This window comes from Sminthopsis crassicaudata, chromosome 5 (assembly GCF_048593235.1).
Source record: "Sminthopsis crassicaudata isolate SCR6 chromosome 5, ASM4859323v1, whole genome shotgun sequence".
Lineage (NCBI taxonomy): Eukaryota > Metazoa > Chordata > Mammalia > Dasyuromorphia > Dasyuridae > Sminthopsis > Sminthopsis crassicaudata.
Window position 1 is genome coordinate 97,982,615 of NC_133621.1, and position 16,624 is coordinate 97,999,238.

A 16,624-nucleotide genomic window follows, 5' to 3' on the forward strand; every position below is an offset into this window, starting at 1 on the left:
AAGCTAAGCTCTATGATGGTTAGGGTGCTGGGCCTGGAATTAGGGAGAATTGTATTCAGATCTGGTCCCATACACTTACTAGTTATATGACTGGGGGCAAAACACTTAATCTGTTTCTTCAACAATAAAATGAGGATAATAAAAGCACCTTCCCCTGAGAGTTTTTGTGAGGATAAAAAGAAATATAAATGAAATTTGTAAAGCACATAGCATTATGTTTGGAATAAATAATAGGCACTACACAAATGCTATTATTTTGTACTTATTTATACACTAGTGTACCTTAACTATATCTTAGAATGATAGGAACAGTGGGTGATTTCACTCTCCTATAACCAACTTCAGTTATATTGTGAATTCTCCTAAAGGGAGGAACTATGATTTTTGCTTTCTCACTTATGCAGCCCTTGTTGCCAGTCCAGGTCTCTGAAATCAGTGATTATTCCTTTAATCAAGTGCTTCCCTCCGAAATTATTCCAATTTATCCTGTCAATCATTTTTGTATGTGGTTATTTTTTTTTTTTTTTATTTATTTTTATTTTATTTTATAATTATAACATTTTTTGACAGTACATATGCATGGGTAATTTTTTACAACATTATCCCTTGCACTTACTTCTATTCAGATTTTTTCCCTTCCTCCCCCAAACCCCTCCCCCAGATGGCAAGCAGTCTTATATATGTTAAATATATTACAGTATAATTTAGATACAATATATGTGTGTAGAACCGAATTTTTTGTTGCACAGGAAGAATTGGATTCAGAAGGTAAAAATAACAGTTTACATTCATTTCCCATTGTTCCTTTTCTGGATGTAGCTGGTTCTTTCCATCATTAATCAATTGGAATTGGATTAGCTCTTCTCTATGTTGAAGAAATACACTTCCATCAGCATACATCCTCGTACAGTATCATTGTTGAAGTGTATAATGATCTTCTGGTTCTGCTCGTTTCACTCAGCATCAGTTGATGTAAGTCTCTCCAAGCCTCTCTATATTTCTCCTGTTGGTCATTTCTTATAGAACAATAATATTCCATAACATTCATATACCATAGTTTACCCAACCATTCTCCAATTGATGGACATCCATTCATCTTCCAGCTTCTAGCCACTATGAAAAGGGCTGCCACAAACATTTTGGCACATACAGGACCCTTTCCCTTCTCTAGTAGTTCCTTGGGGTATAAGCCCAGTAGTAGTATGGCTGGGTCAAAGGGTATGCACATTTTGATAACTTTTTGGGCATAATTCCAGATTGCTCTCCAGAATGGTTGGATTCTTTCACAACTCCACCAACAATGCATCAGTGTCCCAGTTTTCCCACAGCCCCTCCAACATTCATCGTTATTTGTTCCTGTCATCTTAGCCAATCTGACAGGTGTGTAATGATACCTCAGAGTTGTCTTAATTTGCATTTCTCTGATCAATAGTGATTTGTGTATGTGGTTATTAATAAGTTTCTTTCCCTCATTAGGATATATGATCCTGGAGAGGAGAGATTACCTTCTGACTCTCTTTTCATCTCTGGCAGTTAGAACACTTCCTAGGACACAATTGGTGCTCAATAAATGTTTACTAACAACTTAAGTATACTTCTTTCTACCTTACTTCTACCCATTGTTCAAGACACAAGTCATTTCCTATAACTTCCAATAAAGGTCCTTAATGACTCCTCTACATATTGAAGCCCCTCCTTTGAAATCATAGCATTTATTTTTTCTAGCAATTTTTTGTGAAAGCTCTTTTGGACACAGAGGTATATAATAAATACTTAGTGAGTAAGGGAATGAAAAATGAATATGTATGAATGAATGCTATTATTGATTTTTGTGTCCCTTTTAAAATTTCAATGTGGTTTTTCTTATATCTTTCTAACTAGTTCATAAGCCCCTGCTTACTTGTACTATCAAATATCGGACATAATGCCTTGAATAGAGAAGAATTTACAAATATTTGTGAATTTTGTATTGATTTATCATGTACAAAGCCTCCCATCCCAGCCTCCTGAATACCCACCGGCTGAGATCTGAACATCAGCTACAATCCTCTCGGGGCGAGGGAAAGGGAAGCTTATTGATGCAAGTCTGGCCACAGCTCTCATCATATCATCCCAGAGATGAAGCAATGGCTCTGGATTGTCCAAGTCTTGAAGATATTCAGAAGGCACTGTGAGGATGATATTGTCTGTTGCCAGTTCCCCCCAGGGCCCTGGGTGGTGGCGAATAGAGTTCTGCCACTTCTCCAGTGATGTCTCCCCTAAAAACAGAGATTGTGGGGTTAAATGGGCCTGTTACAGAATCTCATAACCTTCTTCAGCATATTTATGAACAGGAGAATTCCCTTTTCTCTGTTCCTGAGAAGTGGTTACCAGGTCTCTCTCTCTCTCTCTCTCTCTCTCTTTTATAAGAATTTTTATAAGAATTACACCTTTGGATAATTTGCTATTTTCCAGGAAAATACATTTCACATTGAGGCAGATCTAATTGTTACATCTTTTCTACTTTTACTGAGGTAAAATTTGTCTTGGTAAATTATGCCCTCTTTTCATAGTTTTGTTGCCCAAACAGACCAAATATTGTCCAAATTCTTCCTAACTGCCTTTCAAATATTGGAAAACTACCATATCCCTTCAAGTCTTCTTTCTTCCAGGGTAGATATATACAGTTCCTTTAATTAAGTCTCATATAACATATTCTTTAGTTATCTTGGCATCCCAGGTCACTTTCTGCCTATGGTAAAGCTCATCATGGTCCAACCTAAAATGTTATACTGATCACAGTTTCAGGAAAGGCCTGATATATGAAATTAGTTACAGTAGATCTATCACTTCACCCCTTCTGGATATTATGTTATTTTAAGTCTTTCTTAATTTTTTGACTTCTTAAGGCTGAAAGTAGAACTTTTTATTTCAGTAGGGAAGAACACTAAGGGGTCAGAGAGTTAATAGCTAGAAGGGACTTTAAATGTCCAACAGGGCTTCTTAACTTGTGTGTGTGTGTGTGTGTGTGTGTGTGTGTGTGTGTGAGAGAGAGAGAGAGAGAGAGAGAGAGAGAGAGACAGACAGACAGACAGACAGACAGACAGACTTTGGGAACCTAAAAAAGCATATATACTTCTCATTTTAAAAAATATATTAAGTAAAATACATATCATAAGAAAGGAAACCAATTACACTGAAATAGAGTTAGCAAAATATTCTTAAAAACAAATTTGTGGATCTGGTACAATTCTCTCATTTTACTGATAAGAAACTTAAAATGATTGACATAACAAAGCTAGTGAATGGCAGAGTCAGAATTTGAACTCAAAGCCTTTGGTTGTAAATTCTATGCCTTTTCCTTATGCATCCTATCCCCATTCCTGCAGACAAAAGAACAATCCCAAGTCACCTCTCCTCATGGTCCTGTGAATTATCCATGAACAAAGGAAGTCCTGTAATGCTTCTCCCTCAATTTTAAAATAGATCATCTCTTCCTTATCCCTCCTATATATCATCTTCCTCTTTTCCAATTCAAGCTACATATTATTTTCCTCTTTTGTAACTAGTTCATAATCCTTTCACCCTTTTCCCAGCTTTAGCCTTCATGAAGCCTTCACTCACCCAGCTTGAAGTATGGAGCAGGCACAGCTCCAGAGATGGTGACTGACACAGGACCCAGGTTACTGCCCTTAGGAACAATTATATAGATGAGGCCCCCCCAGAGGCAGGAGACTGAAAGCTCTGGTCTGTCCAGGAAGCAGCGGTGAATTACCACAGGTGCTCGGTAAAGCTTCTTGGCCCCACTGAGATCATCAGAGTGGCAGCCAATTTGTACCTGAGAAAGGGAGTTCATGAGCACAGGTAGCAGCCACTGGCAAGCATGTCTGATAGATTATTTATCAGTGTCTTTCATGCAAAACTAGCCTGAAATTATGGGCATTTCATGGGTAATGACAAAACTCCCAACAATTCATACATGCTGAATTATTATCTAGGCTCAATAAAGATTCACAAAATCATGGGTGACAAATCTATAATGAGTTATTAAGGAAAAAGAGGTTGTTTTGATTATAACTCTAATCTTCAATGATGACATTGGGGATGAAACTTATCACAAAGAGTTCCTTGATGTCTGTGTTAGAGAACATACCCTGCATGGAATGGGAATCTAGTGCGACAAAACTTGGTAGCTATTTGTTGTAAGGAAATATTTTTTATGTTGATGTGAGAGGTATTCATTCCAGAAAGAGGTTGAGGGGAACTAAAATAAAGTATAGACCCTTCTAAATAGCTATTTCTATTGGATAATATCTAGCAGAGCTCCCACTCACCGGGTATCCCATGCTGTTTAAGATGGGAAGTATCTGTAGGAATGAAGGGAAGGACAAGAAGAGGAAGGAAAAGGCCAATCATAATTATTGGTTGCTGTGGAGCTGTGAACTGGTATAGCCATTCTGAGATTTTGAACCATGCCTAAAAAGCAATCAAGCTGTGCAAATGTTTACCTCCTTATAACAATACAAAACCTGTACACCAAATAAACTAAAGAAAGACGAAAAGGAAAATTATAAAGTAGCTCTTTTTGCAATAAGAAAAAAACTAGAAACCCAAGGACTTATTCTGAGCCCTTCAGAGGAGCTAGGCCAGACTTTCTCAATTTGGAGCCCGAACAGGGACAGACAAGATCCTGATTCCAGTGGAAAAGCCTCTGATCCAAATCTCAGTGGAAAAGTCTCTCAATTGTAATCCTTCTCTGGGAGGAGATCTCTTTTCTGTAAAATCTTTTTTCTGTGAGCAGGTTTCTTGGGAGCTCTGAATCTCCTCCAGCTCTTGTCCTTCCCCAATCCAGACTACTCCTCCAGGCCACCGTCCCAACTATGGCCCAGACTAGATTCTTCTTCCTTGCTCAATGTTGTCTTCTTTTATCCTCCCAGAGAATGTGTGTGTAAGAACTCAAAGGCTTGTGGAAAAATTACTTCAACCAATGAACTTCCTCCTTTTAAAGGTTGTGTAAATTCCTTTTCATATGTAAACTCCTCCTCAGAAGTTCAAAGGGGTAAACTCCCCTTAAAGGTGGAACCAAAAGGTATGAACTAGAGAATTGTTAAGTACCAATTTAGCACTTAATAAGAACCTAACATCTCATTATCTCATTAGCACTTAGTAAGAACCTAACAGGGAGTGCCTATCTACTGAAAAATAAATGAAAAAATTATCATTTATGAATTTAATGGAATATTACTTTGCTATAAGAAATGAGCACTTTACACAGTACCTACTACATATTAAGGACTTAATAAATGTTTGCTGACTCACTAACAAAATGGATGGTTCTAGAGAAAACTGGGAATACTTGTAGAGATTAATGGGGTGAAGTTAGCAAAATCAGTACCACTTGGACAATAACAACATTAGGAAGAAAAATAACTTTGCAGGAACTTTGACTAGTACTATAAACCAAGATTCTAGAGGAACAAAGATAAAATGTATTGTCTACCTCCTGAACAGATGAGCTCAAGATATGGAATTTAATGTACCTTTATGTCCAGTGTGGGAAATTGCATTGCTTGACTGTGCATTTTTATTCTAATTACTATTCTTTTTCTTTTCTTTCTTTCTTTCAATTAGAGGATGATATTGATAAAAAGGAAAAGGAAAAGTTGGTCAATAAAAATTAATAAAATTTAAAGCAACAGCACAACAATAAGGAAAACTAGAAGAAGATGGTAGTGGTAGCTATATAGACAACAAGCCTTAGAGTAAGGAACAGTTAGGAGGAAGTTTATACAACAGAGGCAACAGGCAGCCATAGGGGAGTTACCTGTAGGCCAGCAGACACAGCCCTTAGCATTCTGATGTATACAGTAAAGCCTGCAGGGAGGTAGAGTCCGGTGCTCATCCATGTAGTGGCATCTGAAGAGAGACATAATAATTGATGGAATTGTTCTACCCAAATTCCCTTGTTCTCCTTACCTTTCCAAGATCACCTCTCAGAACCTCCAAGGATGCTTATATCCCCCTTTAAATCCCTCATACTACCCCCAAGAGCTCCTCTTTCCCCTTTCCAGAGTCCCACATGTTCTTCTGGAACCTTCAAACCTCTTCCCAGAGACTTGCCATCCTCTCTTTAAACTTAAGATATCCCAACAAACCTATTTGTTTACCCTCTAACTCCCTCTAAGTACTCCCAGTAATTCAAGCCACATCATCTTTAAAGCATAGGCTCTTCTTATGGCAATCTAAGTCCTGTGATTCCTTACAGGATTTATCTAGCCCATTCTTTCACAACTATCTATTAGCCGTCATTCTCCATCTTTACCTGGACTGGTAGCGTTGATCTCCATGGTGACAGAGGGTCCTGATAGGAAAGGACAAGTCCCTTTACTAGCTCTGTGCATCAGTGAAAAGCAATCTGTTCCATTGTGAGTAAGCTCAGTGGCCACACAGAGCAGGGTAGCCTCTAAGGAATCACTTGGCACAGGGTGATCCTGGCTGACATGGGGGATGCCAGTTTGCTTGAGCAATTTACTCAAGAATCTATGCAGGGAGGAATAGGCGGGGATTCCTTCTGCAGGAATCTTCAGGAAGGCCCTACAGTCTCTCCTTAGCTTATAATGCCATGCTTTTGGCAAGACCTTCTCTCCCTTCACTTCATCCTGGAAGTGAGACAATGCTAAGCGGAAATGATAGTTCTGTTCACCGGGCACAAGGACAGGAAATTGGCCATTTTGTAGACTACTATCTAGGATGCTGAGACCAAAAGGGTTGAGGACATGGTTTCCAGGATAATCAGCCACAGCATGTTTGCCAGGATTCTGGGAGGCCCACCACCAGGCTTGACCCCCAATTAGTAGTCCTCCACCCTCTGCCACAAACTCATGCAGCTTCTTTGCCTCTTTGTCACTGTAGGCTGAGCAGCAGTAAACACTCAAGCCAGGAGTCAGTTGAGATTCTAGGCTGCAGTTCAGGCCTTTATCAGACAATAGGGTAAATAGTTTTTTAAGATTAGGGTTAACACCAATGCTGCCTGATTGTCCCCCTGCTAGCCAAGTAACAGTATTGAATAGAAAAGGGCCCAGTTTTGGAGCATAGAGGATCTTTTCATGAGCAGCAAGTACCACTCGACCCTGGCCATAGCGGGCAGCTGCCAAGAAGCAGTTTAGTGAAGAATCTAGCCCAAGAGGGAAAGCCAAGGCTCCATGAACCAGAAGCTGAGAAGGCTGTCCACCAGTATTAATATCCAGCTCTGTGATTCCATCCAGGAGTTGCTCTTGGTCCTGAGAGAGTTCCTCCCCAAACCTGAAAATAAGGCATTAGTTCCTATTAGTGGTTAAAAGAATGTTGTGGAACAGGGGAGATGGGGATATTCCTGAAAAAATGCACATAATTTTCCTACACGAGTCATATTTCTTGGGCCCATTATATGTAGGGATCTACTCAGATGCAATCATAGAATTTGAAAGAAAAAGTTGAACATAGGAGGAGGATTCTGGGAATAGGTGAGAAAATTCTAAACTCTCCAGATTTCCCCACAAAAGAAATAACAAAATATTTGCATCTCAGGGCAAACATAGTCAAGTAAAAAACAAATAAGACCTGGTGCAGAACAGGGATCCTCCCAGGACGACCTGAGAATACACAAAAAGAGACCCTAGGATTGAATTCTCACAGGTGTGAAGTGTAAATACTTCCAGGCTAGCTCCACAAAAACAGTGAGCAGAGTCTTGAGGTGAGCTGGCATCATAGGTAGCCTAAGCCACAACCACAGGCACTTTCACCTCCAGGAAAGCATGGTGAATTAGGGGGTCTGAATCCAGGAAAGTTGAGGGAAACTCTGCTGATTAGGAATGCCAGGCTGAGACAGCCCTAGGCCAGAAGAATGTGAATTCAGAAGCTGTAGAGCAGGGAAGCTGCTGGCAATGAGCATTTGGAGGATGAGTTTTGGGTTTGAGCTTTCAAGTGATAAAGGAGAGCTGAGGTGAAGACAGAGGTATCATCTTCCTCCACCCCAGGATTAGAGATACTTATAATAATAATTCTCATTTTTAAAAAATGAACCAGCAAAGAAGAAAGAACATAATCATAGGAATTTACTATGGGAATAGGGAAGACCTGGATTTTTCTTCAGAGGAGAATACTGAAGTTTAAAAAAAAAACCCTTTCCTACTGAAAACGGTAATGTTAAATGACTACCTGTCCAGAAAGAACTTAGAGAAGAACTCAAAAAAGACTTCAAAAATCAAATTACAGAAGGAAGAAAAATTTAAAATAAATAAGAACCATCCAAGAAAAATAGGATTATGGGGGATAATGGGGGAAGTTAATCAACTAGAAAAGGAGATACATACAGAGCCTTAAGGAATAGAATTTATTCTTAGAAAATTAGAATTGGACAAGGGGAAACCAGTGAAGCTACAAGAGACCAAACAATAACAAAATATAAGAAGAAATGTACTACATAAAATATCACCAAAAAAAAAAAAGAAGAACCTTGACACAATATTACAAGAAATAATCAAAGACAATTATCCTGGAGTAATTGAACATAAGGGGAAAGTAGATAGAGAAAAAATCCATCAATCACTACCTCAAAGAGATCCTACCTGGAAAATACACATTTTGAATTTATTATTAAATTATTGCCAAATTTTGAAACCCCCTGATCAAAGAGAAAATCTTACAAGAAACAAATAAGCAAACAACAACAACAACAACAAAATCAAGTCAAAAATGCTAGAGTTACAATTAGAATTATACAGGATTTGTTAGAAGCTACAGTAAAAAACTTGCAGAACTTAGAATAATAGTTAATAGAAAATTTGACATATAAGAGTCAACATCAAAGATTAATTTCAAGGATCTCAACATGGATACATTGCTTAAGTTTTTTTTTTTTCACATGAAAATATATACCATATGTTTAAGATTGACATTAGTTACTGGGTAGCTCAAAAGAAAGACTGGGGTAGAGCTAAGTATGATCTGACTCTACAAAGCAAAATTCCCTAGGAAAAGATAAAAATAGTAATTATGCTATACAAATGAGGTACAGAAGAAGGAGTGACACAGAGACATTAGAGGAAAGAGAAGGACTGGTAGTTCTGAAAACCTACTCACATCTGGAATGACTTAAATAGGGCATAATATATACATACATATGTATGGAATAACATACACATACACACACCATACACATACACATACACAATTATGCCATGAAAGGTGTAGCACCCTCCAAAATCTAGAAAGAAATAAGGGTGGAGGGAATAGGGTAAGTTGGGTATAGAAGGGTGAGGCAGTGGAATAAAGTGTGTAGGTTACTGGGAAAAGAATAAAGGACATGGTAGGATATAATAGGATGTGTAGATTTATGGCAGTAGGACAGAGTGAGATAAAGAGAAGGGAAAGGATGATATAGGATAAGGTGGGATCTATATAGAAGGGTGATTAGATTAATAGAAGAGGCAATGGTCATTGGATTTAGAAGGAAGGAAAAGGTAGGGAGAGAAGATAAAGGAGGGATCCATAGGGAGGAGGTTAAATAGTAGCAAGGCAAGTTAAAGTTTGAAATTAAAGAGTTAGATAATAAGAGATTATACAAATACTATAGGAGTAGAATTTATCAGGAAAAAAAAAGTAAGGCTAGCAATCATTGATCTTGGACAGAATCAAATTTAATGATTCAAGCAAAGGAGAAAGTTACATTATGTCAGCTATATTAATATTGTTTTAACTGCATGTTAACATATATATGCATATGCTATATATGCATATGTATTTACACATACATGTAGATGTATGTGTATGTACTATGAATATATATGTATATGTGTTTGGGAGAGATAGGGGGATGATAAGGGGGGAAAATTAAGTAAAAGGGCACCACAAAAATCAAAAGAATAATTTACAAGGAAGCAATGAAAAGGATAGTCCTGAATATAATTCTTTTCTAGTATTATATTTGCTTTCCTGAAATGGAAATTTTGAATGTCCCTTGATGTTCTGCTTGACACAGGGCAATGTTTTATTTTGTTTTATATTTTCATTTTCTTTCTTTTTCTTATTTTTTTTTAAATTTTGAATTTAGTTTAAAATAAATAAATTATAAAGTTGGATGGGAATGGGTAGGCAATCTTTTTGCAGAAGGCAATTAGTGGAGTTTGGTTTATGTCCAAAATCAACAAGAAACATTTCATGGGGCATTCAGTCATCTTATCTTGCTCAGTTCATGATGAACATAAGGAAATAAACCATTAATGAAGATAGATCATAACATGATATATTTAGAATTAGAAGGAATTTTAGAGATATTGTAGATATTAAGGGCCCAGATTCATTAAAAGACTTACCCAGCATTACAAAGCTAGTAAGTATCTGAGGTAGAATCCCTAACCTAGATCTTCTCATATCACATTCAGTGGTTTATGCTATATCCCAATTTGCCTCTTGTGTTTTAGCTATATAGATGCATAAGCAATAGCTTGTCTATCAACGGGAAATATAAAAAGTAAAAAATAAAAAATAAAAAATCTTTGAGGAACTTGATAAAACCCACTAAAGTGAGTCAAAACAAACATTTAGAAATTAGAGAAATTTGATAATTGGATTTTTACCTCAATGGTCATATAATATAGTTCATGCACAAAAGCAGGCATTACCTACTAATGGTCATCCTAATTCTGTTTAAATACTTCTCCAAGGGGAATTCGTCACTTTTCAAGGTACTACATTCCATTTTTTAAAAGCGCTCTCTTTCTCTCTCTCTCTCTCTCTCTCTCTCTCTCTCTCTCTCTCTCTCTCTCTCTCTCTCTCTCTCTCTCCTCTCTCTCTCTCTCTTTTTCTCTCTCTCTTTTGCTAAGGCAATTGGGGTTAAGTGACTTGCTCAAGGTCACACAAGCCAGGAAGTGTTAAGTGTCTGAAGCTAAATTTGAACTCAGGTCCTCCTGACTTCAGGGCTGGTGCTCTACACACTGTGCCACCTAGCTGCCCCTATATTTTTCTTGAAGTAAACTTTGTCTTTTTGTCATTTCTATTCTTTGTTCCTGGTTCTACATTCTGGGCCCAAACAGAAGCAAAGAGAAATCTTCTACAACAGAAACCTTAAAATAAATGAATGCAACTATCATGTCTACCCGTACCCTGTCTCCTATAAGACAAACACATCCAATACCTTTAACCTGTCCTCATATGACATGTATTCAAACTCCTATATTGTCCTTGTTTCTCTCCATTGAATCCTCTCCAGTTATTAATGTCATTTTTAAATTATGGTGTCCAGTGCTGAATAACATAGTTTAAAGAATGGCTGGTGAAAACAAAAATATAGTTATTTATGAAAGTTAAGTAACTCTTAAAATGGACTAAAATGACATTATTTTTTTGAGGCTACCACATCACACACATGAAAAATATGAGTTTGTAATCCACTATAATTTCAGATAATTTTTGTTGTCCAATAATGTCAGCCATCACTTAAGCTTGTGAATTTGATCTTTGGTACCCAGGGGCAGCTTTTTATATTCATCCCTCTTGAATTTTCAGTCTACTGAAATCTTTTTAGAACCAAACTACTATCCAATATGTTAGTTTTGTGGTATTTGTAGTGTTATTAGAATAACAATCTTAATTCAAGTCATTGTTAGAAATAAATCTTTGGAGTATAGGATCTGGAAGTACTCCATTGGACACTTCCTGATGTTGAACTGTAACCAGCTATTCTTTGAATTCATGGTATAAATTCATGTTATTATATTGTCATCTTATCCATATCTTCATTTTTTCCCATAAAAAGTATGAAATACTTTATCAAAAATTTTGTTAAAATCAAGGTAAATTCTTACCAGTGCATTCTCTACATCTACTAATTTAGCAAATCTATCAAAAACATGAAGATAATTTCATAGTCTGGCATATTCTAAATGAAGTAACATTGACTTCTTGTAATCAACACTTCCCCTTGAAGATATTCAACAATCATGTCTTTAATGATTCATTCTAGAATTTTCTCAGGGATCAGAATTTGAAGACTCCTCCCTTTCCTTTTCTTTAAATTAGCAAATTTTATTTGTTCTCTAATCTTGTGGTCCTACTCCTTGTAGTATTTTCCATAATCTTTCAAATATCACTAACAAATTAATAAATATCTCTGCCAATTTGTTCAGTATCCAAGGATTCAGTTCATCTAGATCAGGAGACTCGAATTCACCAAAAACAAGTAGCTATTCTCGTTCTCTATCCTTTTAGCAAGTATTATTTCCCTGTTAATTTTTTCTATTCTGTCATTTCCAGGGCAAAGAACATTCTTATTAGTAAATAAAACATAAGCAAACCAAGAATACAGCAATTCTGCCCTCTTTTTGATATTTGGCATCACTGTCCTACCCACTGCAAGGATTCTTCTATCCTCCTTTTTTTCCCCTCTTAACACAGCTAAATAGAAATCTTTTTATTGTTCTTAGTTTTATTTGCTGGACTCAGCATTGCTGATATTATTTCTATCGCACTATATAAAAATTTAATGGAAAGGAGGATAAAGGAAAAGATGTAATTTGAAACTAAAAAAATGAGAGACCAAAGAGGTATAGACAATTTAGAAGTCCTGTAATAATAGGATGTTTATGATGATGGACTTCCAGTAACTCTGTCTGTTCATAACCTCCCTGTCACCTAACAGACTTATTCTTCTCAAAATGTCCAGTTCTAGTTCTTTTTTTCCTTAAAAGAATTATGTCCACTTCTTAGTGTAATCCTTGCCTCATCCCTGATACTCACCTGAGTGTAAGTGGAATTTCAGGCACTTTCATAGAGACCTGGAGGAAGCCTGTCTTTCCATAGGCATCAGTGAAGTACACACCAGCTACACTGGTCACCTGGTTCCCAGGGAAATTGGACAGAACCTTGTCATGCCCATGTCGACTTGCCCAATACCAAGCTTGGCCCCCAATAAGTAAGCCCCCACCATTTTTCACAAATTGAATCATCTCTTTGGCCAAGGTGCTGTCATAGGCATTGATGCAACAAACTCCAAAATATTCTTCAAGGCCATTCATAATTTGCACCTTCATCTCAGAGTCACGGAGAATGCCAGCAAGAGGTTCCACAGATGTGTGCACCCCAACAACACTTCCTGGTTTCTGGTTGAGCCAGCCTACAGCATTGCAAAGAAACTGGGCCAGCATGCTATCCTTCAGGTAGTCTTCATGGGACATGACCACCATGCGACCCTGGCCATACTGTGAGGCAGCAATTAAGACCTGGCCATTCTTATTCACCAGGACTGGGAAGGCAGCTTCACCAATCAGCAGTAGTTCACAAGGGACAGGGCCATTGGGGAGATTCCAACTGTTCAGCCCTTTTACTAGGACCTCAAAATCATCTGATGGAGACACTGCCATGGCTTTTTTAGCCTGCTTTAGGGAGAGAAGCAAAGTTTGAGATTTGAGATTTAGTCCTAATCCTGCCCCTCCCTCCAGAGAACCTGACACACAGTAAATGCTTAATAAATGCTTATATCATTCTGCTCCCAGTGTTCCTTGTTGTTGTATCACTCTACTAACTCTATCAATAGATGAAATAAAATTAATCTGACAATGTTTTGTTTGTTTGCTTGTTTTTTGCTGAGGCAATTGGGGCTAAGTGACTTGCCCAGGGTCACACAACTAGGAAGTGTTAAGGGTCTGAGGACAAATTTGAACTCAGGTCCTCCTGATTTCAGGGCTAGTGCTCTATCCACTGCACCACTTAGCTATTCCTGGTTTTGATGAAGTTATGCTGGGTAATTTTGTTCATTACTTCTGTTTCAGATGTCCACCATGTAATTTTCTGGACATGATCTTTTAAATAAAACATTCCAGATTTGGGCATAGGAATTAAAAAAAAAAAAAAAAGCTCACTAGCTCATTTGCCTCACTATTAGGCAAATTCTATTCCCTTTCTGCTCCCTTTTTATAAAATCAGGAAACATTAATCCTGTAGTTAATCCTGTAGTCCTCTTCCCCAAACAAGTACTGGAAAAGAAAGACATAATTAGCTGCAGCTCTTTGGTTTACATATGTTCATTTGTAGAAAGGGTTTTAAAGATTCTAATTCATTTATCATCTTACAAGGAAATTCCCTGCCATTCTATAAATGAGAAAAATGAAGCAAGGGAGCTCAGTCACAGTCATCAGGAAAGGCAATAGTTGATACCAAAGAGACTGAATTTTATCCATGACATTATAAGTGTGTAGTTATACTCAGCCAAACACAGATCATCTTCCACTTTTATAATCCAGGAAAAAGAAGGAAAGGGGATAAGCATTTATCAAGTGCCTATTGGGTACCAAGCTCTGTGCTAAGGACTTTATAAATATTTAACTTAATCCATTCAACAACCTGGGAGGCAAATCATATTATTTATTCTCATTTTACAGCTGGGGAAACTGAAATAAACCAGTTAAGTGACTAACCCAGAAAAACAGCTAGTAACTGTCTGAGACTTATTTTGAACTCAGATCTTCCAGCCTCGAGACCAAGACTTTTAAGCAGTATAATATAGAAAAGTTTAGGGATAAAGGAAAAGACAATCAGCTCAGAAAGAACTCCCATAGTTATCACCCCAGGCAGAACAGAAACTGTACTAAAAGCTCCCCAATAGGATTCTAGGAGAAGGAAAATTAGAAACAACCAGGCTATGCCAGACTCACTTCCCCAGACACACTGGAGATGTGCACGTCATATATTACCTCCTACCCCATATTTACTCTCTCCTTAATTCCCCTCAATCTGTCTCCTGTGTCTCCTGCTCTCCTGAAACTGCATTCTCTAAGGGCATTGCTGACTTCCCAATTGTCAAGCCTCCTGGACTATTCTCATTTTCCCTGACCTCTGTGGAACAGCTGGTATTTTTTCTTTTTTAACCATGGACTCTTTCTTTCTTTTTCCAGGACACTCCTTCACTTGGTTCTCCTACCACAGAGACAATACAGAGATCACTAGTTGGGTGGGAGAATTTCAGCGAGATTACTGAATCCATGTCCCACCTTCCCTACAATTGCGCCATTTTACAGATGATGAATGGAGGATGAGAACTGACTTGACCAGGCTCAAAGCAAGGGGTGGTTGACCAGAAGAGTTTTTCTCTTTTGGGTCCTGGCTCAGTGACCTTTCCATTGCATTCTGCTTGTGTCTCCAGGATCATAGATCCCTAGAGTAGAAGGAACTCACCTCCTCATTTCTATAGATTAAGAAAGCATCCATTAAGGAAATTTCTTAGGATCATAGGAGAGTGTATCAGAGAAGGCATTTAAATCAGTTTTTTCTGATTCTAAATCCTATAATATTCCTATTGTTTTCCCTAGCTTGGGAGTCTGAAACTTGTCCTCCCAAATGATTCTATAATTCTGGATAGGGGATGAGTTTCAGACGCTGAAAGGGAATAGCACATAGTTAGCAGAAGTCAAATAGATCATTACCGCAGAAGGGCAAATATAGACAGAGACAAGCCTTTTTTACCTTTGAGGATACAGAGATTATTCATTTATATACACAACCCCATTTGCAAGCCTAGAGGCTACCTGCACTCCAACACTGTTATCTGCTCATTTTCTAACTTAAGCACTCAGCCCAGAAAGCCATTTTGTCCTCCTTTGGAGGGGCTTGGAGGAAAGGATCTTTCTGTTCAAGACCCAGAAAAAGGATATAACTCACAATCTTGTCCTTCAGTTTCAGCTCTGGGATCAGAAGGAGAAAGAAGAAGCCTCCTGAGAAGTAACAAAGAGGAATAAAGGAGACTAGATATTTATAGAGTAGGAGGGGGTGTGTCTGAAAGATTCTGTCTCTCCACTTCCTGGTCAACTTGACTATGGGCTTGAGTAAGGTGGAGCTTGATGGGAGATAGCCAGAAAACCTGAGCTGTGATCAACTGAGCTCCCTGTGCCTGCTTATTTCTAGAACTCTGATGTCTTTTAGGGACTGTGAGCCTAAACACAGTACTATTTAATGCACCACCTAGCTGAGTTTGGAGGGACTCCTCAACAGTAGATTGAAAAGTCAAGTAATGGCTTTTCAAGGAAATTCCCTAAGACTAAGTTGCTGACAAGTTGCTGACTTGAATTGATAAAGGGCATTTCCACACAAAGAATACCTCATGTTAATAAATTACAACTCAGGAGTAGATTTCTTAAGTTCACTTACATGAAATGAAGGGAGTTTAAAGAAATGGATATTTATAGCTAGTCTTCTATCCAAGGACAAACCAGCTTTGCTTCTAAGATATTTTCCTTCACTAAGGATTCTGATTCTGATACTTCATCACAGACTATAGGTGGCTCAGGGTTCTAAAGGTATTTTAATAAAATGCAAGCTTTGACCTACTCAAGCAAGCTAGATCCTCACCCCACTTTACAAAGATAGTATTTTTTTTTTTCAAGGATCAGTCTGGTCTAGCTGATAATTTCTTTAGTCATGGCAATCCATGGAAAAAAATAAAAATATGAAATGACCGTCAATCCTGAACAATCCTCCTGATTCTTCAGATGTTATGGAAACAAAAGTCAGTGTCAATATCAAAGAAAAGAATAAAAATGAGCTGATGTAACATATCATTAAAAAGAACTTTAATCTGACCTCTATGAACCAGCTGCTGTTGAAAAAATTAGAAAAA

The 16,624-nt window shown here is 37.7% G+C and overlaps 1 protein-coding gene across 4 annotated transcripts in view; it reads right to left on the reverse strand.

The window, feature by feature from the left end:
* The window catches only part of LOC141542931 (TRPM8 channel-associated factor 2-like), a 49,935-nt gene that overhangs the window by 15,056 nt on the left and 18,255 nt on the right, over positions 1–16,624 (reverse strand). For 2 of the 4 annotated variants that reach the window (XR_012482276.1, XM_074267649.1), the window contains exons 2-6: positions 12,754–13,391; positions 6,302–7,281; positions 5,804–5,895; positions 3,604–3,817; positions 2,019–2,258 (exon numbers count right to left, since the gene is read on the reverse strand). Coding sequence is in view for 3 of the 4 variants with exons in the window: in XM_074267649.1 (XP_074123750.1) it covers positions 2,019–2,258; positions 3,604–3,817; positions 5,804–5,895; positions 6,302–7,281; positions 12,754–13,391 (2,164 nt within the window). In the remaining variant the exon portion in view is untranslated. Of the gene's footprint in view, positions 1–2,018; positions 2,259–3,603; positions 3,818–5,803; positions 5,896–6,301; positions 7,282–12,753; positions 13,392–15,669; positions 15,718–16,624 lie in introns of those variants that run through there. The other 2 variants (XM_074267650.1, XM_074267651.1) reach the window with 2 other exon arrangements.